The sequence below is a fragment of the Bombina bombina genome, chromosome 1 (genome assembly GCF_027579735.1).
Source record: "Bombina bombina isolate aBomBom1 chromosome 1, aBomBom1.pri, whole genome shotgun sequence".
Taxonomy (NCBI): domain Eukaryota; kingdom Metazoa; phylum Chordata; class Amphibia; order Anura; family Bombinatoridae; genus Bombina; species Bombina bombina.
Genome location: NC_069499.1, coordinates 560,325,698 through 560,353,347, shown reverse-complemented (window position 1 = coordinate 560,353,347; position 27,650 = coordinate 560,325,698). Strand labels below are relative to the sequence as shown.

Genomic DNA, 27,650 nt, shown 5'->3' with positions numbered 1-27,650 from the left:
CAGATTAGGGGTTAATAAATATAATGTAGGTGTCGGCGATGTCGGGGGCGGCAGATTAGGGTTAATAAGTGTAAGATTAGGGGTGTTTAGACTCGGGGTTCATGTTAGGGTGTTAGGTGTAAACATAAATTTTATTTCCCCATAGGAATCAATGGGGCTGCGTTAGTGAGTTTTAGGCTGCTTTTTTGCAGGTGTTAGACTTTTTCTCAGTCGGCTCTCCCCATTGATTCCTATGGGGAAATCGTGCACAAGCACGTACGACCAGCTCACCGCTGACTTAAGCAGCTCTGGTATTGGAGTGCGGTAATGAGGAAAATTTTGCTCACTTGTATTTTAACGCCGGGTTTCTGAAAACTCGTAATACCAGCGCTGTAGGAAAGTGAGCGGTGAAACAAAACTGCTCGTTAGCACTGCATAGCCTCTAACGCAAAACTCGTAATCTAGGCCACTAAGTTACAAAAAAAACATAAACACTAAATTACACAAAATAAAAAATAAATTACCAAATATTTAAACTAATTACACCTAATCTAATAGCCCTATGAAAATAAAAAAGCCCCCCCAAAATAAAAAAAACCCTAGCCTACAATAAACTACCAATGGCCCTTAAAAGGGCCCTTTGCGGGGCATTGCCCTGAAGAAATCAGCTCTTTTACCTGTAAAAAAAAATACAAACACCCCCCCCCAACAGTAAAACCCACCACCCACACAACCAAACCCCCCAAATAAAAACCTACCTAAAAAACCTAAGCTCCCCATTGCCATGAATAGGGCATTTGTATGGGCATTGCGCTTAAAAGGGCATTTAGCTCTTTTTCAGCCCAAACCCCTAATCTAAAATTAAAACCCACCCAATAAACCCTTAAAAAAACCTAACACTAACCCCTGAAGATCCACTTACAGTGTTTGAAGACCCGACATCCATCTCACAAAGAGTGATATAAACCACAACAGAAAGTGTATATAAAAAATTAAAAAGTCTTTATTAACACAGCGACGCGTTTCTCAGCCTACTCAGGGCTGTTTCCTCAGGCTATCATTTGGGGTCAATTTCTCCTTGTCCTGACGATATTGGACCATGTTGGTTTGTCTTCTCATACACCTATAGGCACCTGAACATTGGATTTTCAGAGGATTTCTGAATGTTTCTACGCCAAGGATTCAGTGTGCTGGACCACTGTGAAGTTTCAGCCTGCTCTACTAGCACCAGCTGGGTGCTTTATGTTTGTGAGTATCCACATTCCCCTGTGCTGTTATTTTCTCCTGTTTGGGCAATATTAGGCCATGTTGGCGCCTCTGTTTTTTATTCTGTTATAGTGCATTTAAGTTTGTTTTACAAGTTTTTTTTGATTATTTGTTTTGTTACAGCAACGGAACAGAAAGGCTATGCAGAATCTCAGCTTTATAAGGTCTATTACAGTAAAAACACTCAAATCTCTGATATTGATATGATATTACTAATGTTTGGTTATTCCTCACAAATATGGAAAATGTACGAGAATATGAAACCACATAGACATTACACACTCAGAAAACAAACATAATGGCAGGTACTCTAAGAATTATTTCACAGAATGTTAGGGGATTCAATGTCCCCCAAAAACGCCCCATGGCACTACTAGACATGTATAAGCGTAAGGCAGATATACTTTTCTTGCAGGAGACACATTTTCAGAAACACAAAGAACCCAAGCATTTAGGACCACACTTCACACAACATTACCACAACTCATGCTCACAAAAAAAGGAGTTATCATCCTTATAAATAAAAACATAGCATTCAGGCATATTCAAACTTTTAAAGATGGCGACTGAAGGTTATTGGGAATCTTTGGTCTCTTGTATGGTATTCCAGTGGCACTCATTAATATATATCCACCAAATTGTAAACATATTACCTTTTATAGAATGATGTTTCAAAAAATCATGGATTTTTCCAGGGGGGTTATTATATTAAGAGGGGATTTTAATTTCCCAATTCAGCCAGCGTTGGATAGTTCCAACCCAAAAACAAGAGTATCCCTTAAAACAGCCAGGTTCCTGTGGAAAATGTTCATGGATCATAACTTATATGACACTTGGCGATACTTTAATGAAGAAAAGAGAGACTACACATTTTTCTCATCCCCTTTCGGGACATACAGTCGTCTAGACTATTTTTATATTAATCAGTCAGGCTTAACATATCTAAAAAGCTCTTCAATAAAGCCAACCTCATGGTCAGATCATTCTGCAATACAAATACAACTCCAATGGCCTAATACCAGAAACTCAGATTTTCATTGGAGACTCAATGCTAGACACAGAGGAAACAAGAGAAAATCTAAAGACCACACTTAGGGAGTTTTTTGAGATAAATAATACCCCAGAGGTGGATGACTTTACCCTGTGGGAAGCGCATAAGTGTTACATGAGTTTTTTTTTTATTCAACACAAAGCTCAAAAGCAAAAATTATCACGCCAACGCTATCTTAACCTTACTAAACAGCTAACGCAATTGGAATACCAACACAAAAAGGAACCCACAGATACACAAACACTAAACAACTTAAAAGAGTGTAGATATCAGCTTAAAGAACTCCAAGCCCAAGAACAACAGATTACAACCCAAAAATATAAACAGAGGTTCTTCTATGAGGTAAATAAAGCAGGAAAAATGATGGCCAGATATCTAAAAGCCAAAAAATTCGAAAACTTTGTACACGAGTTACATACCCAAGACAAGAAAAAAATACAAACCACCTCAGCTATCGTAGAGCAATTTCGAGATTATTATTCCAAACTATAGAATTTAGCTAATCCAGCAGCCCAACCAGAACTGATACCCAATATAAATACATACCTAAAGAATACTGAACTTCCAAACATATCTGAAGAACAGATGAAGGAATCAGATACACCAATATCCCAATTAGAACTGGCCCAAGCCATCAAAAATCTAAATACAGGTAAAGCCCCAGGCCCAGATGGTTTTTCAGTTCGCTATTATCAAGTTTTTAAAGAAATGTTGTCACCAACACTTCTCACACTTTTCAATAAGGTATGTGATAACAACCCATTTCCTCATAGTATGGTGGAAGCCCATATATCTGTCATACCTAAACCTGGAAAACCCCCTACAACACCAGCTAATTTCAGGCCTATATCGCTTTTGAATATAGATATTAAACTATTCTCAAAAATATTGGCAAACCGAATTAATAGAGTTCTCCCTATGTTGATACATACTAATCAGACGGGGTTACCCCAAACCGTGAAGCTAGGGACAATACCACCAAAATAATTAATCTCTTAGACTATACCTCCAAAAATAAGATACCATCGATATTTTTATCTATAGACGCTGAAAAGTCCTTTGATAGGCTCAACTGGCAATTCCTAAAAGCTGTATTGGGTAAATTTGGATTTGGAACACTCTTGATAAGGAAAATTTTTGCTTTATATAGCTCCCCTACAGCAAAAAATAGTCTAAATGATTCCCTCTCAGCATCACTTAAAATCTCCAATGGTACACGGCAGGGATGCCCACTTTCACCTGTCCTATTTATATTGGCAATGGAAGCTTTAGCAGCAAACATACAGCAAAACCCAAATATTACAGGGATTACAATTAACAACATAAATTATAAAATGGCACTATATGCTGACGATGTTATGCTAACACTTACGAACCCAGTAACATCACTAAACAACTTAACAACAGAGCTCTCCAGATACAGTAAGGTATCATTCTTTAAAATTAATTAATCTAAATCAGAATTCCTGAGCCTACACAACTCACGACAGACCACACAGCACATACAACAGACCTTTCACTTTAAACCTCAAGCTGACTCCATACCTAGGGATACAAATAACAGCCGACAAAGATAAATTATTCTCCCTCAACTTTTCAACACTACACCAAAAAAATTAAACAACTCCACAATTGGACGCACATGCTCTACCTATGCACATTCCAGATCACTACATACAAACTTTACAAAAATCCATAAATACCTATATTTGGTCCAAACATATGGCCAGGGTGGCAATGAACAACTATGTATATGCCCAAAGAACAAGGAGGGATGGGGGTCCCCAACTTAGCAGGGTATAAAACTGCTATACACTTAGTACGCATTATCAATTGGAGCAGACACGAGAAAGATAAGGAATGGATAACATTAGAACAGGCCCTAGCCAATTCCATAAATCTAGGTAGTATATGCTGGTCATCACCAGCACAACAGAGAGCACTGTGCACCACATCCACCCTTAGTATAGAAACACTAAAGATATGGGGTTAGCTACTTAAAAGGGATGCAACGCTCTCATCAAATCCCTCCCCACTAACGCCAATTATCACAAACCCAATTTTTGATGGTGAGAAGAGTATTGACTTAGATGCAGAACACTCTCTACATACCTTAATACCCTTTTACACAGTACTGGATAATGGCAGATTGCGACCGAAGACAGGCATATTAAAACTTAATATACCACACTTTGACAACTGGTTTAAGTACCATCAATTAAGCCATATGATAACTACACATGTAGAAAAACCTAAAATAATCAGGCAACTCACCAAGTTTGTTACCCCTCTAGTATCAACAAAGGATATATGTCTGTCTCATATAAAATATACATGCAGAGTAAAACTCACACTCTCCCCACGTACATACAGAAATGGGAAAGAGAGTTAAAGACCAAACCCACTGAGAAAGAATGGCTTGCTATTATCTCAAAAATGAATTCATCATCCTCATCTGTAAGATTTCGAGAAACCAACATGAAGCTTCTCAGTAGATGGTATTACACACCCCAAAGGTTAGCTCAAATATTTCCGACCACGAGTGATAAATGTTGGAGGGGATGTGACCAAATAGGTTCAATGATCCACATATGTTAGGAATGCCCCAAAATTGTAGAATATTGGCAACTCATACTATGGGAAATCAATAAGGTGTTATACACCAATATACCTTTAGACCCTCTGACATGTTTGTTTCACAAAACAGTTAAATTGACTTGCAAATTAAGATCTATGCTTTTGTATATAATGTTGAACAGTTAATACCTAGGTTGTGGAAAAAAGAGATAACGCCCTCAAAAAGGGAATGGTCTGAAAATGTAACTTTAACACTCTCTCTAGAAAAGTATCACTTCTTCCAGCTACAAAAAAAAATATGTACACTCTCGAGATAACTGATAATACTGTGACAGAGTTCCGTAGAATGGTATAATGTAATAGCTACTCTGTATAGAAATGGATCACATATTGTTGTACTTACGCCTTGTTGTATTGTTGGATTTGTTTGATAATAAAAATTTATAAAAATAAAAAAAAATAAAAAAAATTATGCATTTAGGGTAGAAAAATCTCTAATTACAGAATCAATGACACTTTACTGACTGTTATAAATTAAGGAACAGGACTTGGGAATTATTATTTCAAATTATTTAAAATGTAGTAAACAATGTAGTACTGCAGCGAGTAAGAATAGTAGAATGCTTGGTTGTATTGGTAGAGGTATTAGCAGCAGAAATATTAAGGTTCTTATGCCACTTTACAGATCATTAGTTAGGCCTTATCTTGAGTATTGTGTGCAGTTCTGGAGGCCATATCCCCAGAAGGATATAAACAAACTGGAATCTGTGCAAAGAGGGCTACTAAAATGGTACATGGTCTAAAAAATAAAACTTATCAAGAGAGGCTCAATGACCTAAATATGTATAGCTTAGAGGAGAGAAGGGAAAGTATATTAAGGGTGTTAGTAAAGCTGAGGCAGTGAGTATTTTTCATAAAAAGAAAAAATCAAAAACAAGGGGTCATGATCGATTTCAAGCTGAAGGCTACTCAGGAGTAATTTGCTGAAGCATTTCATGGAATAAACTTCCACAAGAGGTGGTAATGACAAATACTGTGGGGGACTTCAAGAATGCCTGGGACAAGCATAAGACTATCCTACAAACTAGATAAGTTTATACTTTTAGTATATATTGGGCAGACTTACCTTATATATAGTCAAAACATGCCATTAACATCACACTAATCTGATATTTCCTTTCAATTTTCAAGTGTACTCACAGCTATAAATGTAGGCAACAATGATTAAGCTGTGTTAGGGGATAGAAAATGTACCTGCTTACAAAGTATAAATATACGTCTTTTGAACTGTTAATCTGCAAACATTGCATTCAAGAAATATGTTACTGTCTTAACAGTGTGTCATTCAAGGGACAGTCAACACCAGAATTGCTGTTGTTTAAAAAGAAAAAGATAGATAATCCCTTTATTACCCATTCTCCAGTTTTGCATAACCAACACGATTATAATAATACACGTTTTACCTATGTGATTATATTGTATCTAAGCCTCTGCAAACTTCCCCCTTATTTCAGTTCTTTTAAGAGACTTGCATTTTAGCCAATTAGTGCTGACTCCTTTGTAACTCCACGTGCATGAGCACAGTGTTATCTATATGACACACATGAACTAACACCCTCTAGTGGTGAAAAACTATCAAAATGAATTCACATAAGAGGCGGCCTTCAAGGTCTAAGAAACTAGCATATGAACCTCCTAGGTTTAGTTTTCAAATAAGAATACCAAGAGAACAAAGCAAAATTGGTGATAAAAGTAAATTGGAAAGTTGTTTAAAATTGCATGCCCTATTTGAATCATAAAAGTTTATTTTGGACTTGACTGTCCCTTTAAGTGTATGGATAGAGCAGTTGATACTACGTAACATGTGCTGCTTTGCTATGGATTTTTTTTTACTTCACGTATATTTATTTTGGAATTGTAGAAACTCAAAAAGGTGTTGTATAAAAGAAGTTAAAGGATATGAAACCCAACATTATTATTTCATAATTTTGTTAGAACATACAATTTTAACCAACTTTCCAATGTACTTCTATTATCTAATTTGCTGTTTCTCTTTCAATCCTCTGATTAAAAGAATGCCCAGATATGCTCAGGACTAGTAAAGCACTACTGGGAGCTAACTGATGTTTTGTGGCTGCACATATATGACACTTGTCATTGGCTTACCTCGTGTTCATCTAGCTCCCAGTAGTGCATTGCTGCTCCTTCAACAAAGGATAATAAGAAAACAAAGTGATTTTGAAAACAGAAGTAAATTAGAAACTTGTTTAAAAATCTATGCTTTATCTGAATCACGAAAGAAAAAAAAAATTAGTCCTCATGTCCCTTTAATGAAATGTTTACCTTCAAAGGTTCTTTCTAGATCAATATCTCCAAATATAAACTGTATTTTTTCTGAGGCATGGTTCAGACTTGAAGACCCATGGACAGCATTTTGCAGAATGCTCTTTGCAAATTTGCTCCGCAGGGAATCTGGGGAGGTTTTTTGAGCCTCACTGGGGTCAGTAGGTCCCATTAGTGCCCTCCATTCCTGCACTGCATTCTCTTTGCTGAGGATCATCATTAAACAGGAACCTCTAAAAATAAATATAATTAACATAAAAGAGGTTACAAATATCAAGTTCTATTCAAAAGACCAAACTAAAAGCCTAGAACACCTAGGCTATATATAATAAAGTACTATTAAAGGGACATGAAACCCAAAAATGTTCTTCCATGATTCAGATAGAGAATATGATTTTAAACAACTTTCCAATTTACTTCTATTATTTAATTTGCTTCCTTCTGTTGTTATGCTTTGCTGAATGGTTTATCTATGCAAGCTCAGGAGCAGCAGAGAACCTAGGTTCTAGCTGTTGATTGGTGGCTGCATATAAATACTGATTGTCATTGGCTCACCCATGTCTTCAGTTAGAAACCATTAGTGCATTGCTGCTACTTCAACAAATGATACCAAGAGAATGAAACTGATTAGCTAATAGAAGTAAATTAGAAAGTTGTTTAAAATTGTATTTTCTATCTGAATCATGAAAGAAAAATGTTGGGTTTCATGTCCCTTTAAATAGAGCTAAGTGCTAAATTTTCTTTTCTAGTCCTACATATCTCAAGACAACTTTCATAGCTCAAGATCCTTCAACAATCTGAAGGACAAGATAAAGAACAGTGATGCTATGTCACCACCAAAAAAGAAAATGTATGCTTATCTGATAAATGTATTTCTTTTTTGACACAATGAGTCCACGGATCATCTTAATTACTATTGGGGAATATCCCTCCTGCCCAGCAGGAGGCGGCAAAGAGCACCACAGCAAAGCTGTTAAATATCACCTCCCTTCCCTCCCACCCCAGTCTTTCGACCAAAGTAAAGGAGAGAAAGGAAGCAACAAGGTGCAGAGGTGTCTGAAGTTTATAACAAACCAACAACCTGTCTATAGAACAGGTCGGGCCGTGGACTCATCGTGTCAAAAAAGAAATAAATCAGGTAAGCATAAATTTTCTTTTCTTTTTAATGATGCGATGAGTCCACGGATCATCTTAATTACTATTGGGAATCAATACCCAAGTTAGAGTACACAGATGATAAGGGAGGGACAAGACAGGGAACCTAAACGGAAGGCACCACTGCTTGAAGAACCTTTCTGCCAAAAGCGGCCTCAGCCGAGGCAAAAGTGTCAAATTTATAGAATTTTGAAAAAGTGTGAAGAGAGGACCAAGTTGCAGCCTTCCAAATCTGTTCCACAGACAGGGCCGCCATCAGGGGGTGACAGGGGTGACTCCTGTCAGGGGTCCAGTGGGCCAGGGGGGCCCCATGAGGCAAGAACAAAAAAAATATATATTTTTTTTATTTTGGCAGCCACCAGTGGGTACTACAGCAGAGTACTAATTGAGCATGGGAAATGTTTTTACAAGGAGTAAAGTATTAGCATTTGAGAGGATTTCTGAGTGTGCACTAAACCACTATGCACAGTGTGAGACAGACTTGGCACTTTGTACAGTGTGTGTCTGAGTCAGACAGCAGATCACTTTCATTTGCAGAGAGGGTAGGACTTATTTAGCAAATGTTTTTTATTTCTTTGTGCAATTTCGGATTGTAACTTCAGTGTGGTAGTAGTTGTATGGTGGGGCCAGGGGTCTATAAAAACACATTTTTTTAGCAGCAGTGTATTTATGATTATTTGACAATGCTGTAGAAATTCTATATTTAAAACCATGCAGAAATGTTTCCTCCTCAATACACAAATGGTAGGTGCCCGTTTGGCAGATATGCATTTATATACATTATATATATTACATTCCAGTTTACTGCCACTTTATGCAAGGACTTTCCAGATGCAAGGAGGCATTTTATCTAAGATTTTTGCACCTGTATAAAATGTTATACTCTCAGACTAAGATTGCTCAGTGTTTGAAATGATACAGGTTAACTTAACCCCTTAATGACCACAATGTACCCTGTATGTCACTGGTCATTAAGGGTTTTTTCAGGACATAATAGCACAAGTCTAGCAAGAACACACTAGTAATGCCCTCCCTCCAGCAGGCTTTGTGGAATAGAGCAGTCTCAAAGCTGGTGGCAAGACCGCGCTATAAAACAATCAAGTCCCAAAAAAAGGCCAGCGACATACAGGGTACGTCGCTGGTCCTTAAGGGGTTAAAACTGTTCAGTTTACACTACAGCTGACTTAATTTTGAAATACATACCAACAAGCCTAAATCCTACATTTAAACAGATCTAATGGTATGAGTACCACAGCTTATGGTTCCACCAAGACCATATAGAGTACAGCATTTTCAAAATCCATAAGTACAGCTGACAGATGGGAACATTTGTACACTATATTTGAAGTGGTGCTTTTGGTTGGGGAAAAAACAAACATGTGTCAACCTTTTAAAAGTACTTTTCTTCATCTAGCCATCTACCCAGATCATTAATGTACAATTTTGAATTCACAGAATTATTTTTGTTTGCACATTTACAAATATGATTGTTTAAAAAGTGATCTCTTAATTTCTGCATTTTTTTTTTATCATTCATGTCTCACAACGTTGATTTAGGGGATGCAAGGTGCATCAATGTTTCCTCCTGTGAGTGTTTCTGTGGGTGTCTGTCTTTATGTCTTTGTGCTTTGGTTTGTGTCTCTGTGTGTATGTATTTTTTTCATGTAGGTCTCTCTGTGAGGGTGGGTGTGTATGTCTTTGTGAATTTTCTTTGGATGTCTGTGAGGGTGTGTGCATATGTCTTTGAGCTTTTTCTATGGGTGTCTCTGTGAGGGTGTGTGTATGTTTGTCGTTGTGTATTTTCTCTGGATGCCTCTGTGAGGGTGGGTGTGTATGTCTGTGTTTTCTGTGGATGTCTCTGTGAGGGTGGGTGTGTGTATGTATGTATGTCTGTGTTTTCTGTGGGTGTCTCTGTGAGGGTGTGTGTATGTCTGTGTTTTCTGTGGGTGTCTCTGTGAGGGTGTGTGTATGTCTTTGTGTGTTTTCTCTGGATATCTCAGTGAGGGTGTGTGTATGTATGTCTTTCTGTGTTTTATGTGGTTGTCTCTCTGTGTGTGTATGTCTTTGTGTGTTTTCTGTGAGTTTCTCTCTGTGTGTGTGTGTGTCTTTGTGTGTTTTCTGAGGCTGTCTTTGTCGGTGTTTCCTTGGGTGTATGTGCAAGTTTGAGTTTGTGTGTGTCCATTGTCTGTTCCTTTTTAGGACATTTTGACCTTACTACTGATTATTCACATCTTTCTACAGACTTTGAGACTAATAAGACCTTTCCGTAAGTCACCAATCCATCATTTAACCTTTAAATTATTGTTTAGGCAGTTCAGGGCCCTTCCTTTCAGCCACTGCATGCTGTTGTCATCATTTAGTTGGCATCTTCCTTTACAAAAAGATAATCAGAACTCCATATTTTGTTTTCTAAATCTCCTTTTTTTTTTTTACAAAACTTTAGTCTACCTCATTACTTGTCAGGTCAATGTAAACAAGTGCTGAGTGTCTGTTTGGGTGTCTGTGTCTGAGTGTGTTTCTTTGCGTGTCTACTAGAGTGTCTATATGTGAATCCTTATGTGTGAGTGTGTGTTTCAATGTATAAGTGTGTCTGTGTGTTTGTATGTTACTACCTTTACAACATTTCCAAGTTTAAATAGACACTTAAGAATAAAGTGCATATACGTTTTAGTAACTTGGTCAAAAATTGCACATGTCAAGGGGGGGGGGGGGGCCCTGATCAATGGTTAAGTCAGGGGCCCCAAAATTCCTAGTGGCGGCCCTGTCCACAGAAGCATCTTTTTCAATGCCAATGAGGAAGCAACAGCCCTTGTGGAATGAGCCGTAACTCTCTCAGAAGGCTGCTGTCCAGCAATTTCATAGTCAAAACGTATGATACTCTTCTGCCAAAAAGACAGAGAAGTAGCCTTGGCCTTCTGTCCCTTAAGTTTTCCCGAGAAAACCACAAACAAGGCAGAAGACTGGCGAAAATCCTTAGTCGCCTGTAGATAAAATTGTAAAGCACGTACAACTTCTAAATTGTGCAGAAATCGTTCCTTCTGAGAAGAAGGATTAGGACACAAGGAAGGAACAACAATCTCCTGATTAATGTTCCGGTCAGAAACTACTTTAGGAAGAAATACTAATTTTGTACGTAAAACTACCTTATCCGAATGAAAAATAAGGTAAGGAGACTCAAACTGCAATGCCGAGAGCTCTGACACTCTATGAGCAGAAGAAATAGCAACAAGAAACAAAACTTTCCAAGAGAACAACTTAATATAAAGGAAAGGGATCCCAGGCGCCAACTGAAGGAGGCTAGGTGTAGTAAATAAGGGGGGTTTTATTAATACAATATGACTAAGATAATATACAAATAAAAACAATATATTCTCATGGATCCATGGTACAGTCACAATGTAATGAATACAATAAAACACAATAAAACACAATAAAACAGATGGATAATACCAAATATTAAAAAGCTAAACCAATGTAAAAAATGTCTTGTGTGATACAGTTCATAGGAACGGATCGCTAAGGTTGGTTATCCACTCCGGTGGATTTTTTGAGATCAAGGTAAAGTTCCAAATATGTGGCAAACCACTACGTGTCTTAGGGTGAAAAGAATCCTAGTGTTCCAAATAAAAAATGGTAAAATGATAAAGTGTCCAAAAAAGGTGTCCAAAAAAATGAAGAATTGATCAAATTTGAAAAAATGAGGAATAAAAATGAGCCAAATATCACAAAATATGCAGAAAAAGTGTGCAAGAAAAAATATACAGAAAAAATGCAAGAAAAAAATGCAAGAAAAAATGCTAAAAAATGCAAGAAAAAATATGGGCAAATGGTGAAATTCTACAAATTAAGCAGTCAGTATTAGTCTGTGTAGAAAATAAAACCAATCGGAATTCCGTAAGAAAAGAGCGTGAAAAAACAAAATTACTCCAAAGTGTGTGTCAGTGTTAGCGACTTAGAGCAACAAGCTCCTTGGTGCAGGGTGCAGGGTATTCACTTATAGCAGTGTTGGAGGATTGAGACAACGGTCTCTTTAGTGTAAGGGATATTTCTTCAAAGTGAAGGAGAGGGAAACATCAAATCAAAACCTGTGAAAAAACAAACACAATACAATGTGCAGCAAATTCAAAATAGTCAGCTGTAAATGAAATTAAACTCACCAGTATGGGTCTACGCGTTTCGGTCCTTATAGACCTTTATCAAGACTGGTTATTCAAATATACTGGCGGCCTTTTATAGCGTTTGTTCTATAAGGACCCGGATGTGGGGGTTACTTAGCACTTCCGGTTGCAATATTTGTAGTACGATATTAAATAAATTTGTTTCAAATGTGTATGCTGCTCTATTTTGAAACCCTATGTTAAAAAACTCTTCTGTCATGTTGTCTAAATGTTATTAAAACATATTGATAGTGACGAAAGTGTTACAGAATAGCCTCCGTCTGTTTAGTGACGTCACTTCCGGTCAGCGAGAAACTGCCGAGATATGCAGTTTTTTTCTAATGTTATGTTATAATTTATAATCTAGTTGTCTCATTGTTAGATAATGCTATTTGATAAATAGCGCTGGTTTTTATAGAATTGAAAAAGGTAATAAAACCTTCTTTGAGATCATAACCAAATTCTATTGATCCGATTGGTCATGACGTCACTTATGGCCTTTACAGTAGTCAGGTGTAGTCTCTTAAAAGTGTCAATTTCTTACGGAAGCAAGGGATTATTTTTATTAACCCTTTAGTTTGTATCACTATACATGGTACAAACTAAAGGGTTAATAAAAATAATGACATTTCCACTCTTTCACCAGGTCTGCATACCAAATCCTGCGAGGCCAAGCCGGTGCAATAAGGATCACCAATGCCCTCTCCTGCTTGATTCGAGCAATGACCTGAGGGAGAAGGGTGAACAGAGGAAAAAGGTATGCCAGACTGAAATTTCAAGGTACCGCCAGGGCGTCTATCAGTACAGCCTGAGGGTCCCTTGACCTCAAACTGTACCTCGGAAGCTTGGCCTTCTGTTGAGATGCTATGAGATCCAATTCCAGCTGACCCCACTTGAGAATCAGGCTGGAAAACACTTCCGGATGGAGTTCCCACTCCCCCGGGTGAAAGGTCTGTCTGCTCAGGAAGTCCGCCTCCCAGTTTTCCACCCCTGGGATGTGGATCGCCGACAGACAGCAAGAGTGAGTCGCCGCCCACGGAATTATCTTGGCTACCTCCGTCATTGCTAGGGAACTCCGCGTTCCTCCCTGATGATTGATGTAAGCCACTGAAGTTATGTTTTCTGACTGGAACCTGATAAACTGGGCCGAGGCTAACTGGGGCCAGGCCAGAAGAGCGTTGAAGATCGCTCTCAGCTCCAGAATGTTTATAGACAGAACAGACTCTGACTGAGTCCAAACTCCCTGAGCCTTCAGGGAGCCCCAGACTGCTCCCCATCCTAGAAGGCTGGCGTCTGTTGTCACAATCACCCAGGAGGGCCTGCGAAAGCAGGTTCCCTGGGAGAGATGATCCTGAGACAACCACCATTGAAGAGAATCCCTTGTCTCCTGCTCCAGTAGAATTTGTGGAGACAAATCCGCATAATCTCCGTTCCATTGACTGAGCATGTCTAACTGCAGAGGTCTGAGGTGAAAACGAGCAAACGGGATGATGTCCATTGCCGCCACCATCAGCCCGATTACCTCCATGCACTGAGCCACTGATGGCCGAGGAGCGGACTGAAGCACTAGGCAAGAAAAATCTTAATTGATAGGGAATCTATTATGGTTCCCAGGAAAGTTACCCTTGTATTTGGAACTAAGGAGCTCTTTTTCAAATTTACCTTCCAACCGTGATATTGCAGGAAGGATAACAAGATTTCCTTGTGGGACCTTGCTTGTTGAAAGGATGGGGCCTGGACCAGGATGTTGTCCAGATAGGGCGCCACTGCAATCCCCCTTAATCGGAGCAACGCCAACAGAGATCCCAGACCCTTTGAGAAAATTCTGGGAGCTGTGGCAAGACCGAAAGGAAGAGCCGTGAATTGGAAGTGTTTGTCTAGAAAGGCAAACCTTAGAAACTTGTGATGATCCCTGTGAATGGGAACATGCAGGTACGCGTCCTTTACGTCCACAATTGTCATAAATTGACCCTCTTGGACCAAAGGAAGAATGGAACGAATAGTTTCCATCTTGAAAAACGGTACTCTGAAGAATTTGTTTAGACTCTTGAGATCTAAAATTGGCTTGAAGGTTCCCTCCTTTTTGGGGACCATGAACAGATTGGAATAAAATCCCAGACCCCGTTCCTGCATTGGAACAGGAACTATTACTCCCAGGTCGGAGAGGTCCTGTACACAGTGTAAGAACGCCTCTCTCTATGTCTGGTCTTCAGATAATCTTGAAAACAGAAATCTGCCTCTGGGAGGAAAAGCTTTGAACTCTAGTTTGTATCCCTGGGACACTATGTCCACCGCCCAGGGATCCTGAACATCTCGAACCCAAGGCCTGAGCGAAAAAGGAAAGCCTGCCCCCTACAAGATCCGGTCACGGATTGGGGGCATGCCCTTCATGCTGTCTTTGATTCAACAGCAGGCTTCTTGGATTGTTTTCCCTTGTTCCAAGACTGATTGGGTCTCCATGAAGGTTTAGCCTGTTCTTGCTTGGAAGCGGAAGAATTTCCCTTGAAATTTCGAAAGGAACAAAAATTACTCCCTTTTGCTTGTTTCTCTTATCCTGAGGAGGAAGATGACCCTTACCTCCCGTAATATCAGAGATTATTTCCGTCAAGCCCGGTCCAAACAAGATCCTCCCTTTGTAAGGAATCGCTAAAAGTTTAGACTTAGATGATACATCCGCAGGCCAATGTTTTAACTATAAGGCTCTGTGCAAAACCTGAAATCTTTGCTCCCAGTTTGATAACCTGTAGGGAAGCATCAGTAATAAAGGAATTAGCCAACTTAAGGGCTTTTATCCTATCCTGGATCTCATCAAGGGGAGTGTCTGTCCTAATAGCATCTGTCAACGCATCAAACCAATATGCCGCCTCACTAGTGACAGTAGCAATGCACACGGCTGGTTGCCATTGTAAACCTTGGTGTACATTTTTTTTAAGAAACCCCTTTAATTTTTTGTCCATAGGATCTTTAAAGGCACAACTATCCTTTATGGGGATAGTAGTTCTCTTGGCCAAGTTCAGTTTGCCAAGTACGGGGCGATGAGCAGCGGACTGTGATAGTTATCACTCATCCGATCTTGCTGCTCTTCGGCTTTTTCCCAGATTTATTGCTAGCCTGTCACTAAGTACCCACACTAAACTACACTATTCTACCCCCTATACCAGCGCCCCCGGAGCCCCCCGCAACTAAATAAAGTTATTAACCCCTAAACCGCCGCTCCTAGACCCCGCCGCAACTATAATAAATGTATTAACTCCTAAACCGCCGCTCCCGGAGCCCACCGCCACCTACATTATACCTAGTAACCCCTATCCTGCCCCCCCATACCGCCGCCACCTATAATAAATTTATTAACCCTATCCTGCCGATCCTGGACCCCGCTGCAACTAAATAAATTGTTTAACCCCTAAACCGCCGCTCCCGGACCCCGCCGCCACCTATATTAAACTTATTAACCCCTAATCTGCCCCCCCTACACCGTCGCCACCTATAATAAATGTATTAACCCCTATCCTGCCCCCCCTACACCGCCGCCACTATAATAAAATTATTAACCCCTAAACCTAAGCCTAACCCTAACCCTAACACCCACCTAACTTAAATATTAATTAAATACATCTAAATAAATATTATTCTTATTAACTAAATTAATCCTATTTAAAACGAAATACTTACCTATAAAATAAACCCTAATATAGCTACAATATAACTAATAATTATATTGTAGCTATTTTAGGATTTATTTTTATTTTACAGGCAAATTTCAATTTATTTTAACTAGGTACAATAGCTATTAAATAGTTATTAACTATTTAATAGCTACCTAGTTAAAATAAAGACAAATTTACCTGTAAAATCAAAACTAACCTAAGTTACAATTACACCTAACACTACACTATGATTAAAGGGACAGTCTAGTCCAAAAAAACTTTCATGATTCAGATAGGGCATGTAATTTTAAACAATTTTCCAATTTACTTTTATCACCAATTTTTCTTTGTTCTCTTGGTATTTCTTAGACCTTGAAGGCCGCCTCTTAAGAATGCATTTTAACAGGCTTTTCACCACTAGAGGGTGTTAGTTCATGTTTTTCATATAGATAACACTGTGCTCGTGCACGTGAAGTTACATGGGAGCCATCACTGATTGGCTAAACTGCAAGTCTGTCAAAAGAACAAATAAAGGGGCAGTCTGCAGAGGCTTAGATACAAGATAATCACAGAGGTAAAAAATATATAAATATAACTGTGTTGGTTATGCAAAACAAGGGAATGGGTAAACAAGGGATTATCTATCTTTTAAAACAATAACAATTCTGGTGTAGACTGTCCCTTTAACTAAATTATTCCTATTTAAAACTAAATACTTACCTGTAAAATAAACCCTAAGATAGCTACAATGTAATTAATAATTACATTGTAGCTATTTTAGGATTTATATTTATTTTACAGGTAACTTTGTATTTATTTTAGCTAGTTAGAATAGCTAAAAGAAATACAAAATTACCTGTAAAATAAATCCTAACCTAAGTTACAATTAAACCTAACACTACACTATCATTAAATTAATTAAATAAATTAGCTACAAATAACTACAATTAAATACAAGTAATAAACTAACTAAAGTACAAAAAATAAAAAAAACTAAGTTACAAAAAATAAAAAGTTACAAACATTTAAAAAATATTACAACAATTTTAAGCTACTTACACCTAATCTAAGCCCCCTAATAAAATAAAGCCGCCCAAAATAAAAAAATGCCCTACCCTATTCTAAATTACGAAAGTTAACAGCTCTATTACCTTACCAGTCCTTAAAAGGGCCTTTTGCGGGGCATGCCCCAAAGTATTCAGCTCTTTTGCCTGTAAAATAAAAATACCACCCCCCCCCAACATTAAAACCCACCACCCACACACCCCTACTCTAACCCAAACCCCCCTTAAATAAACCTAACACTACCCCCCTGAAGATCATCCTACCTTTAGCCGTCTTCAGCCAGCCGACCACAGATGGAACAGAAGAGGACATCCGCAACGGCCGAAGTCATCATCCAAGGGGCGCTGAAGAAGTCTTCCATCCGATTGAAGTCATTATCCAAGGGGCGCTGAAGAGGTCTTCCATCCGATTGAAGTCTTCATCCAGGCGGCGTCTTCAATCTTCATCCATCCGGAGCTATCTTCAGACGAGCCAACGCAGAGCCATCTTCTTCCACCAACGACTTCCCGACGAATGACGGTTCCTTTAAGTGACGTCATCCAAGATGGCGTCCCTCGAATTTCGATTGGCTGATAGGATTCTATCAGCCAATCGGAATTAAGGTAGGAAAATCTGATTGGCTGATTGAATGGCAGATTGAAAACCAGGTACGCTGGGCCGGAAAAGTGCAGAGCGTACCTGCTAGTCATTTGATAACTAGCAAAAGTAGTCAGATTGTGCCGAACTTGTGTGCGGAACATCTGGAGTGACGTAAGAATCGATCTGTGTCGGACTGCGTCCGGCGGATCGAAGCTTACGTCACTATATTCTACTTTTGCCGGTGTGTAGGGCTTGATAACTAAGGCGAATCGCCACAAATACGCTACGGAATTCCAGCGTATTTGCGGTTGACGGCTTGATAACTAGGGGCCTGAGTCTCTTCTTAACCCCAGAAAATAAAGTAAGAACTTACCTCCTAATCTGCCCGACAGCAAGGCAGCTCCCAGGTGTTTGAGGTCCTCTCCCTCCCATGGACCTGTGAAAAAAGACTGAGTAATTTTACTCAGGCTTTCAGAGTTAGGGCAGCATCAGTATATGGGAGGCACAGTGAGAATTATGTCCTACAAGTTCCCATTGCTCTAAAGCCACCAGTGCTCTACTGAAGAGACTGATATGGACTACGGCTACACCCTAGGACAAAGCAGCACAATCTTGCACTACTTAAAAAATAATAAACTCTTGATTGAAGAATCTTTTTCTAACAACTAACTTTTTTACCACTTCCTTGCACTAACGTAGGCAAAGAGAATGACTGGGGTGGGAGGTGATATTAACAGCTTTGCTGTGGTGCTCTTTGCCACCTCCTGCTGGGCAGGAGTGATATTCCCCAATAGTAATTAAGATGATCTGTGGACTCATCGTGTCATTAAAAAGAAATGACACATTTCTCTCTTCACTGTACTCCACTCTTGACCAGTGCATCTAAGGTTCTGAATGCTTCACTCATACCCAGAAGTCTACCCTTTTTATATATGTCCCAGTACATTATATAAGTTCTCCCTCCACTTTATGGTCTTCCTCAAACCCCTTACTATTGGTCCTTCTATCTTCATTTCATGTTGCTACACTAAAAATAAAATCATCCTCTGTGGTGCTTCTTCTTTTTCTTTTCCAGTTGCTTCCTTGCACAGTTAATGTTTCTTAAACATTTAAAACGAGGGACACTAAAAAATTAAGGAGTTTAACATATAATCTAAAGTATATACAGTATTTAACAAAAGTGAGTACACCCCTCACATTTTTGTAAATATTTTGTTATAACTTTTCATGTGACAACACTGAAGAAATGACACTTTGCTACAATGTAAAGTAGTGAGTGTACAGCCTGTATAACAGTGTAAATTTGCTGTCCCCTCAAAATAACTCAACACACGGCCATTAATGTCTAAACCGTTGCCAACAAAAGTGAGTACACCCCTAAGTGGAAATGTCCAAATTGGGCCCAATTAGCCATTTTCTCTCCCTGGTGTCATGTGACTGGTCACTGGAAGTTCAACATGACACCTCATGGCAAAGAACTCTCTGAGGATCTGAAAAAAAGAATTGTTGCTCTACATAAAGATAGCCTAGGCTATAAGAATATTGCCAAAACCCTGAAACTGAGCTTCAGCATGGTGTGCAAGACCATACAGTGGTTTCACAGATCAGGTTCCACTCAGAACAGGCCTTGCCATGGTCGACCAAAGAAGTTGAGCCTACGTGCTCAGCATCATATCCAGAGGTTGTCTTTGGGAAATAGACATATGAGTGCTGCCAGCATTGCTGCAGAGGTTGAAGGGGTGGTCAGCCTGTCAGTGCTCAGACCATATGCCGCACACTGCATCAAATTGGTCTGCATGGCTGTCGTCCCAGAAGGAAGCCTTTTCTAAAGATAATGCACAAGAAAGTCCGCAAACAGTTTGCTGAAGACAAGCAGACTAAGGATATGGATTACCGGAACCATGTCTTGTGGTCCGATGAGACAAAGATAAACTTATTTGGTTCAGAAGGTGTCAAGCGTGTGTGGCGGAAACCGGGTGAGGAGTACAAAGACAAGTGTGTCTTGGCTACAGTCAAGCATGGTGGTGGGAGTGTCGTGGTCTGGGCCTGCATGAGTGCTGCCAGCACTGGGGAGCTACAGTTCATTAAAGGAACCATGAATGCCAACATGTACTGTGACATACTGAAGCAGAGCATGATCCCCTCCCTTCGGAGACTGGGCCACAAGGCAGTATTCCAACATGATAACCACCCCAAACACACCTCCAAGACGAGGACTGCCTTGCTAAAGAAGCTGAGGGTAAAGGTGATGGACTGGCCAAGCATGACTCCAGACCTAAACCCTATTGAGCATCTGTGGAAGGTGGGGGAGCGCAAGGTCTCTAACATCCACCAGCTCTGTGATGTCGTCCAGTGGCAACCTTTGACGCTCTGGTGAATTCCCAATGAGGGTTAAGGCAGCTGGAATATAATAGTGGCCACACAAAATATTGACACTTTGGGCCCAATTTGGACATTTCCCCTTAGGGGTGTACTCACTTTGTTGCCAACGGTTTAGACATTAATGGCTGTGTGTTGAGTTATTTTGAGGGGACAGCAAATTTACACTGTTATACAAGCTGTACACTCAATACTTTACATTGTAGCAAAGTGTCATTTCTTCAGTGTTGTCACAAGAAAAGATATAATAAAATATTTTTAAAAAAATGTGAGGGGTGTACTCACTTTTGTGAGATACTGTATATTTATGTAATTTAAAATATATACTGTACTTTAAAAAATCTTGGATGTTTCCGTATTGAACAAATTTGTCATGAAGAGTGTTTGTACAACTAAAAAGTCTGTTTGTTAAAAATAGTTCATATAACAACTTAAACTTTCTAAACACAACAGGGATATAAAGTGCAGACAGGCAGCACATAAAGGATATTTAGATTTTGAAGGTACCATCCAGGTATCAGATTCCAACATCTTACATGCAAAGAATAGATGCCTCTAAAGCCAGGTGTCTCTTGGCAACTATCAGTATAGTAAATAACTATTTCCCAGATGACATAAAATAAATGTATATTAGCTAATAAAGAGTTATTGCAGAGCCCTTACTTGCACATGTAGTTAATGAGCTGCTCATAGAATGGTTTGCCCTTGTGCTCTTTGTAAAACTCCTCAGCCATCTCTCGACTCAAGCTGGTCTCCTTGATTTGGGAGATTGTGAAACCAGCACCTTGGATCCTTTCTAGGATTTCATCTGTAAAAAATGAAAGATATCTACATAAGGAAAGCTGTCAGAATTTAACCACAAAAAGATGCAAATCAGAACAAAACCCTGATGGGAATATCAAGTTTAATATTTAATTTATATTTTATTCACACAGTTAATTGTTTATAGTAACAATCTGCAATACGGGCTTAGCTAAACAATGTAGAAACTAACGGCCAGATTACGAGTTTTGCGTTAGAGGCTATGCGGTGCTAACGAGCAGTTTTGTCTCACCGCTCACTTACCTACAGCGCTGGTATTACGGGTTTTTACAAACCCGGCGTTAAAAGGCAAGAAGTGAGCGTTAAGCAAAATTGTGCTCCTTACCGCACTCCAATACCAGCGCTGCTTAAGTCAGCGGTGAGCTGGTCGTACGTGCTCGTGCACTATTTCCCCATAGGAATGAACGGGGAGAGCCGGCTGAGAAAAAGTCTAACACCTGCAAAAAAGCAGCGTAAATCTCAGTAACGCAGCCCCATTGATTCCTATGGGGAAATACAATTTATGTCTACACCTAACACCCTAACATGAACCCCGAGTCTAAACACCCCTAATCTTACACTTATTAACCCCTAATCTACCGCTCCGGACATCACCGCCACTATAATAAACATATTAACCCCTAAACTGCCGCACTCCCGCCTCGCAAACATTAGTTAAATATTACTAACTCCTAATCTGCCGTCCCTAACATCGCTGACACCTACCTACATTTATTAACCCCTAATCTGCCGCCCCCAACGTCGTCAACACTATACTAAATGTATTAACCCCTAAACCTAAGTCTAACCCTAACCCTAACACCTCCTAACTTAAATATAATTACAATAAATCTAAATAAAAACAGAATTTATGCTTACCTGATAAATTACTTTCTCCAACGGTGTGTCCGGTCCACGGCGTCATCCTTACTTGTGGGATATTCTCTTCCCCAACAGGAAATGGCAAAGAGCCCAGCAAAGCTGGTCACATGATCCCTCCTAGGCTCCGCCTACCCCAGTCATTCGACCGACGTACAGGAGGAAATATGCATAGGAGAAACCATATGATACCGTGGTGACTGTAGTTAGAGAAAATAATTCATCAGACCTGATTAAAAAAACCAGGGCGGGCCGTGGACCGGACACACCGTTGGAGAAAGTAATTTATCGGGTAAGCATAAATTCTGTTTTCTCCGACATAGGTGTGTCCGGTCCACGGCGTCATCCTTACTTGTGGGAACCAATACCAAAGCTTTAGGACACGGATGAAGGGAGGCAGCAAATCAGGTCACCTAAATGGAAGGCACCACGGCTTGCAAAACCTTTCTCCCAAAAATAGCCTCTGAAGAAGCAAAAGTATCAAATTTGTAAAATTTGGCAAAAGTGTGCAGTGAAGACCAAGTCGCTGCCTTACATATCTGGTCAACAGAAGCCTCGTTCTTGAAGGCCCATGTGGAAGCCACAGCCCTAGTGGAATGAGCTGTGATTCTTTCAGGAGGCTGCCGTCCGGCAGTCTCATAAGCCAATCGGATAATGCTTTTAAGCCAAAAAGAAAGAGAGGTAGAAGTTGCTTTTTGACCTCTCCTTTTACCAGAATAAACAACAAACAAAGAAGATGTTTGTCTGAAATCTTTAGTGGCCTCTAAATAGAATTTTAGAGCACGGACTACGTCCAAATTGTGTAACAAACGTTCCTTCTTTGAAACTGGATTCGGACACAAAGAAGGTACAACTATCTCCTGGTTAATATTTTTGTTGGAAACAACTTTCGGAAGAAAACCAGGCTTAGTACGCAAAACCACCTTATCTGCATGGAACACCAGATAGGGCGGAGAACACTGCAGAGCAGATAACTCAGAAACTCTTCTAGCAGAAGAAATTGAAACCAAAAACAAAACTTTCCAAGATAATAACTTAATATCTACGGAATGTAAGGGTTCAAACGGAACCCCTTGAAGAACTGAAAGAACTAGATTAAGACTCCAGGGAGGAGTCAAAGGTCTGTAAACAGGCTTGATTCTAACCAGAGCCTGAACAAACGCTTGAACGACTGGCACAGCTGCCAGCCTTTTGTGAAGTAAAACAGATAAAGCAGAGATCTGTCCCTTCAGAGAACTTGCAGATAATCCTTTCTCCAAACCTTCTTGTAGAAAGGATAGAATCTTAGGAATTTTTATCTTGTTCCATGGGAATCCTTTAGATTCACACCAACAGATATATTTTTTCCATATCTTATGGTAAATTTTTCTAGTTACAGGCTTTCTAGCCTGAATCAGAGTATCTATTACAGAATCTGAAAACCCACGCTTTGATAAAATCAAGCGTTCAATCTCCAAGCAGTCAGTTGGAGGGAAACCAGATTCGGATGTACGAATGGACCTTGAACAAGAAGGTCCTGTCTCAAAGGTAGCTTCCATGGTGGAGCCGATGACATATTCACCAGGTCTGCATACCAAGTCCTGCGTGGCCACGCAGGAGCTATCAAGATCACCGAAGCCCTCTCCTGATTGATCCTGGCTACCAGCCTGGGAATGAGAGGAAACGGTGGGAATACATAAGCTAGGTTGAAGGTCCAAGGTGCTACTAGTGCATCTACTAGAGTCGCCTTGGGATCCCTGGATCTGGACCCGTAACAAGGAACCTTGAAGTTCTGACGAGAGGCCATCAGATCCATGTCTGGAATGCCCCATAATTGAGTTATTTGGGCAAAGATTTCCGGATGGAGTTCCCACTCCCCCGGATGGAAGGTCTGACGACTCAGAAAATCCGCTTCCCAATTTTCCACTCCTGGGATGTGGATTGCAGACAAGTGGCAGGAGTGATCCTCCGCCCATTGAATTATCTTGGTCACTTCCTCCATCACCAGGGAACTCCTTGTTCCCCCCTGATGGTTGATATATGCAACAGTCGTCATGTTGTCTGATTGAAACCTTATGAATTTGGCCTTTGCTAGATGAGGCCAAGCTTTGAGAGCATTGAATATCGCTCTCAGTTCCAGAATGTTTATCGGGAGAAGAGATTCTTCCCGAGACCATAGACCCTGAGCTTTCAGGGGTTCCCAGACCGCGCCCCAGCCCACCAGACTGGCGTCGGTCGTGACAATGACCCACTCTGGTCTGCGGAAGCTCATTCCCTGTGACAGATTGTCCAGGATCAGCCACCAACGGAGTGAATCTCTGGTCCTTTGATCTACTTGAATCGTCGGAGACAAGTCTGTATAATCCCCATTCCACTGTCTGAGCATGCACAGTTGTAATGGTCTTAGATGAATTCGTGCAAAAGGAACTATGTCCATTGCTGCAACCATCAATCCTATTACTTCCATGCACTGCGCTATGGAAGGATGAAGAACAGAATGAAGTACTTGACAAGAGCTTAGAAGTTTTGATTTTCTGACCTCTGTCAGAAAAATCCTCATTTCTAAGGAGTCTATTATTGTTCCCAAGAAGGGAACTCTTGTTGACGGGGACAGAGAACTTTTTTCTATGTTCACTTTCCATCCGTGAGATCTGAGAAAGGCTAGGACGATGTCCGTATGAGCCTTTGCTTTTGACAGAGACGACGCTTGAATCAGGATGACGTCCAAGTACGGTACTACTGCAATGCCCCTTGGTCTTAGAACCGCTAGAAGGGACCCTAGTACCTTTGTGAAAATTCTCGGAGCAGTGGCTAATCCGAATGGAAGTGCCACAAACTGGTAATGCTTGTCCAGAAAAGCGAACCTTAGGAACTGATGATGTTCCTTGTGGATAGGAATAAGTAGGTACGCATCCTTTAAATCCACCGTGGTCATAAATTGACCTTCCTGGATGGTAGGAAGGATCGTTCGAATGGTTTCCATTTTGAACGATGGAACCCTGAGAAATTTGTTTAAGATCTTGAGATCTAAAATTGGTCTGAATGTTCCCTCTTTTTTGGGAACTATGAACAGGTTGGAGTAAAACCCCATCCCTTGTTCTCCTATTGGAACTGGATGAATTACTCCCATCTTTAACAGGTCTTCTACACAATGTAAGAATGCCTGTCTTTTTATTTGGTTTGAAGATAATTGAGACCTGTGGAACCTTCCCCTTGGGGGTAGTTCCTTGAATTCCAGGAGATAACCCTGAGAAACTATTTCTAGTGCCCAAGGATCCTGAACATCTCTTGCCCAGGCCTGAGCAAAGAGAGAAAGTCTGCCCCCCACCAGATCCGGTCCCGGATCGGGGGCCATCCCTTCATGCTGTTTTGGTAGCAGCGGCAGGCTTCTTGGCCTGCTTACCCTTGTTCCAGCCTTGCATCGGTCTCCAGGCTGGTTTGGGTTGAGAAGTATTACCCTCTTGCTTAGAGGATGTAGAATTAGAGGCTGGTCCGTTTCTGCGAAAGGGACGAAAATTAGGCTTATTTTTAGCCTTAAAAGACCTATCCTGAGGAAGGGCGTGGCCCTTTCCCCCGGTGATGTCTGAAATAATCTCTTTCAAATCAGGACCAAACAGTGTTTTACCCTTGAAAGGGATGTTAAGCAATTTTGTCTTGGAAGACACATCCGCTGACCAAGACTTTAGCCAAAGCGCTCTGCGCGCCACGATAGCAAACCCTGAATTTTTCGCCGCTAATCTAGCTAATTGCAAAGCGGCATCTAAAATAAAAGAGTTAGCCAATTTAAGTGCTTGAACTCTGTCCATAACCTCCTCATACGAAGATTCTTTATTGAGCGACTTTTCTAGCTCTTCGAACCAGAAACACGCTGCCGTAGTGACAGGAACAATGCATGAAATTGGTTGTAGAAGGTAACCTTGCTGAACAAACATCTTTTTAAGCAAAGCCTCTAATTTTTTATCCATAGGATCTTTGAAAGCACAACTATCTTCTATGGGAATAGTAGTGCGTTTGTTTAGAGTAGAAACCGCCCCCTCGACCTTGGGGACTGTCTGCCATAAGTCCTTTCTGGGGTCGACTATAGGAAATAATTTCTTAAATATAGGGGGAGGAACAAAAGGTATGCCGGGCCTTTCCCACTCCTTATTTACTATGTCCGCCACCCGCTTGGGTATAGGAAAAGCATCGGGGGGCACCGGAACCTCTAGGAACTTGTCCATCTTACATAATTTCTCTGGAATGACCAAATTGTCACAATCATCCAGAGTAGATAATACCTCCTTAAGCAGTGCGCGGAGATGTTCTAATTTAAATTTAAATGTTACAACATCAGGTTCAGCTTGTTGAGAAATTTTTCCTGAATCTGAAATTTCTCCCTCAGACAAAACCTCCCTCCTGGCCCCTTCAGATTGGTGTGAGGGTATGTCAGAACCGTTATCATCAGCGTCCTCTTGCTCTTCAGTGTTTAAAACAGAGCAATCGCGCTTTCTCTGATAAGTAGGCATTTTAGATAAAATGTTTGCAATAGAATTATCCATAACAGCCGTTAATTGTTGCATGGTAATAAGTATTGGCGCACTAGATGTACTAGGGGCCTCTTGTGTGGGCAAAACTGGTGTAGACACAGAAGGGGATGATGCAGTACCATGCTTACTCCCCTCATTAGAGGAATCATCTTGGGCAATATTATTATCTGTGGCATCACTGTCCCTACTTTGTTTGGACACTATGTCACAATTATCACATATATTTAAATGGGGAGAAACCTTGGCTTTCATACATATAGAACATCGCTTATCTGATGGTTCAGACATGTTAAACAGGCTTAAACTTGTCAACAAATCACAAAAAAACGTTTTAAAATAAAACCGTTACTGTCACTTTAAATTTTAAACAGAACACACTTTATTACTGAATATGCGAAAAAGCATGAAGGAATTGTTCAAAATTCACCAAAATTTCACCACAGTGTCTTAAAGCCTTAAAAGTATTGCACACCAAATATGAAAGCTTTAACCCTTAAAATAACGGAACCGGAGCCGTTTTTACATTTAACCCCTATACAGTCCCAGGTATCTGCTTTGCTGAGACCCAACCAAGCCCAGAGGGGAATACGATACCAAATGACGCCTTCTATAAGCTTTTTCAGTGGTTCTTAGCTCCTCACACATGCATCTGCATGCCTTGCTTTCCAAAAACAACTGCGCATTAGTGGCGCGAAAATGAGGCTCTGTCTATGACTAGAAAAGGCCCCCATCTGAAAAAGGTGTCCATACAGTGCCTGCCGTTTTTTAACAACAATCCCCAAGATTATAATAACTATTAAGAGTTATAATCTGCCAAATATGCTTAGCAAAGTAATCGTTTTAGCCCAGAAAAATGTCTACCAGTTTTTTAAGCCCTTATAAAGCCCTTTATTCTTTTACTTAATCTAAGACAATGGCTTACCGGTCCCCATAGGGGAAATGACAGCCTTCCAGCATTACAAAGTCTTGTTAGAAATGTGGCCAGTCATACCTCAGGCAGAAAAGTCTGCCAACTGCTTCCCCCAACTGAAGTTACTTCATCTCAACAGTCCTGTGTGGAAACAGCAATCGATTTTAGTAACGTCTGCTAAAATCATCTTCCTCTTACAAACAGAAATCTTCATCTCTTTTCTGTTTCAGAGTAAATAGTACATACCAGCACTATTTTAAAATAACAAACACTTGATTGAAGGATAAAAACTACATTTAAACACCAAAAAAACTCTTAGCCATCTCCGTGGAGATGTTGCCTGTGCAACGGCAAAGA

The 27,650-nt window shown here is 40.2% G+C and overlaps 1 protein-coding gene across 1 annotated transcript in view; it reads right to left on the bottom strand.

Annotated features, from left to right (window-relative positions):
• NME9 (NME/NM23 family member 9) overlaps positions 1 to 27,650 on the bottom strand; it is a 120,664-nt gene that overhangs the window by 22,033 nt on the left and 70,981 nt on the right. The window contains exons 14-15 of the mRNA XM_053698748.1: positions 20,862 to 21,006; positions 7,217 to 7,449 (exon numbers count right to left, since the gene is read on the bottom strand). Of these exons, the coding sequence (XP_053554723.1) occupies positions 7,217 to 7,449; positions 20,862 to 21,006 (378 nt within the window). The remainder of the gene's footprint in view (positions 1 to 7,216; positions 7,450 to 20,861; positions 21,007 to 27,650) is intronic.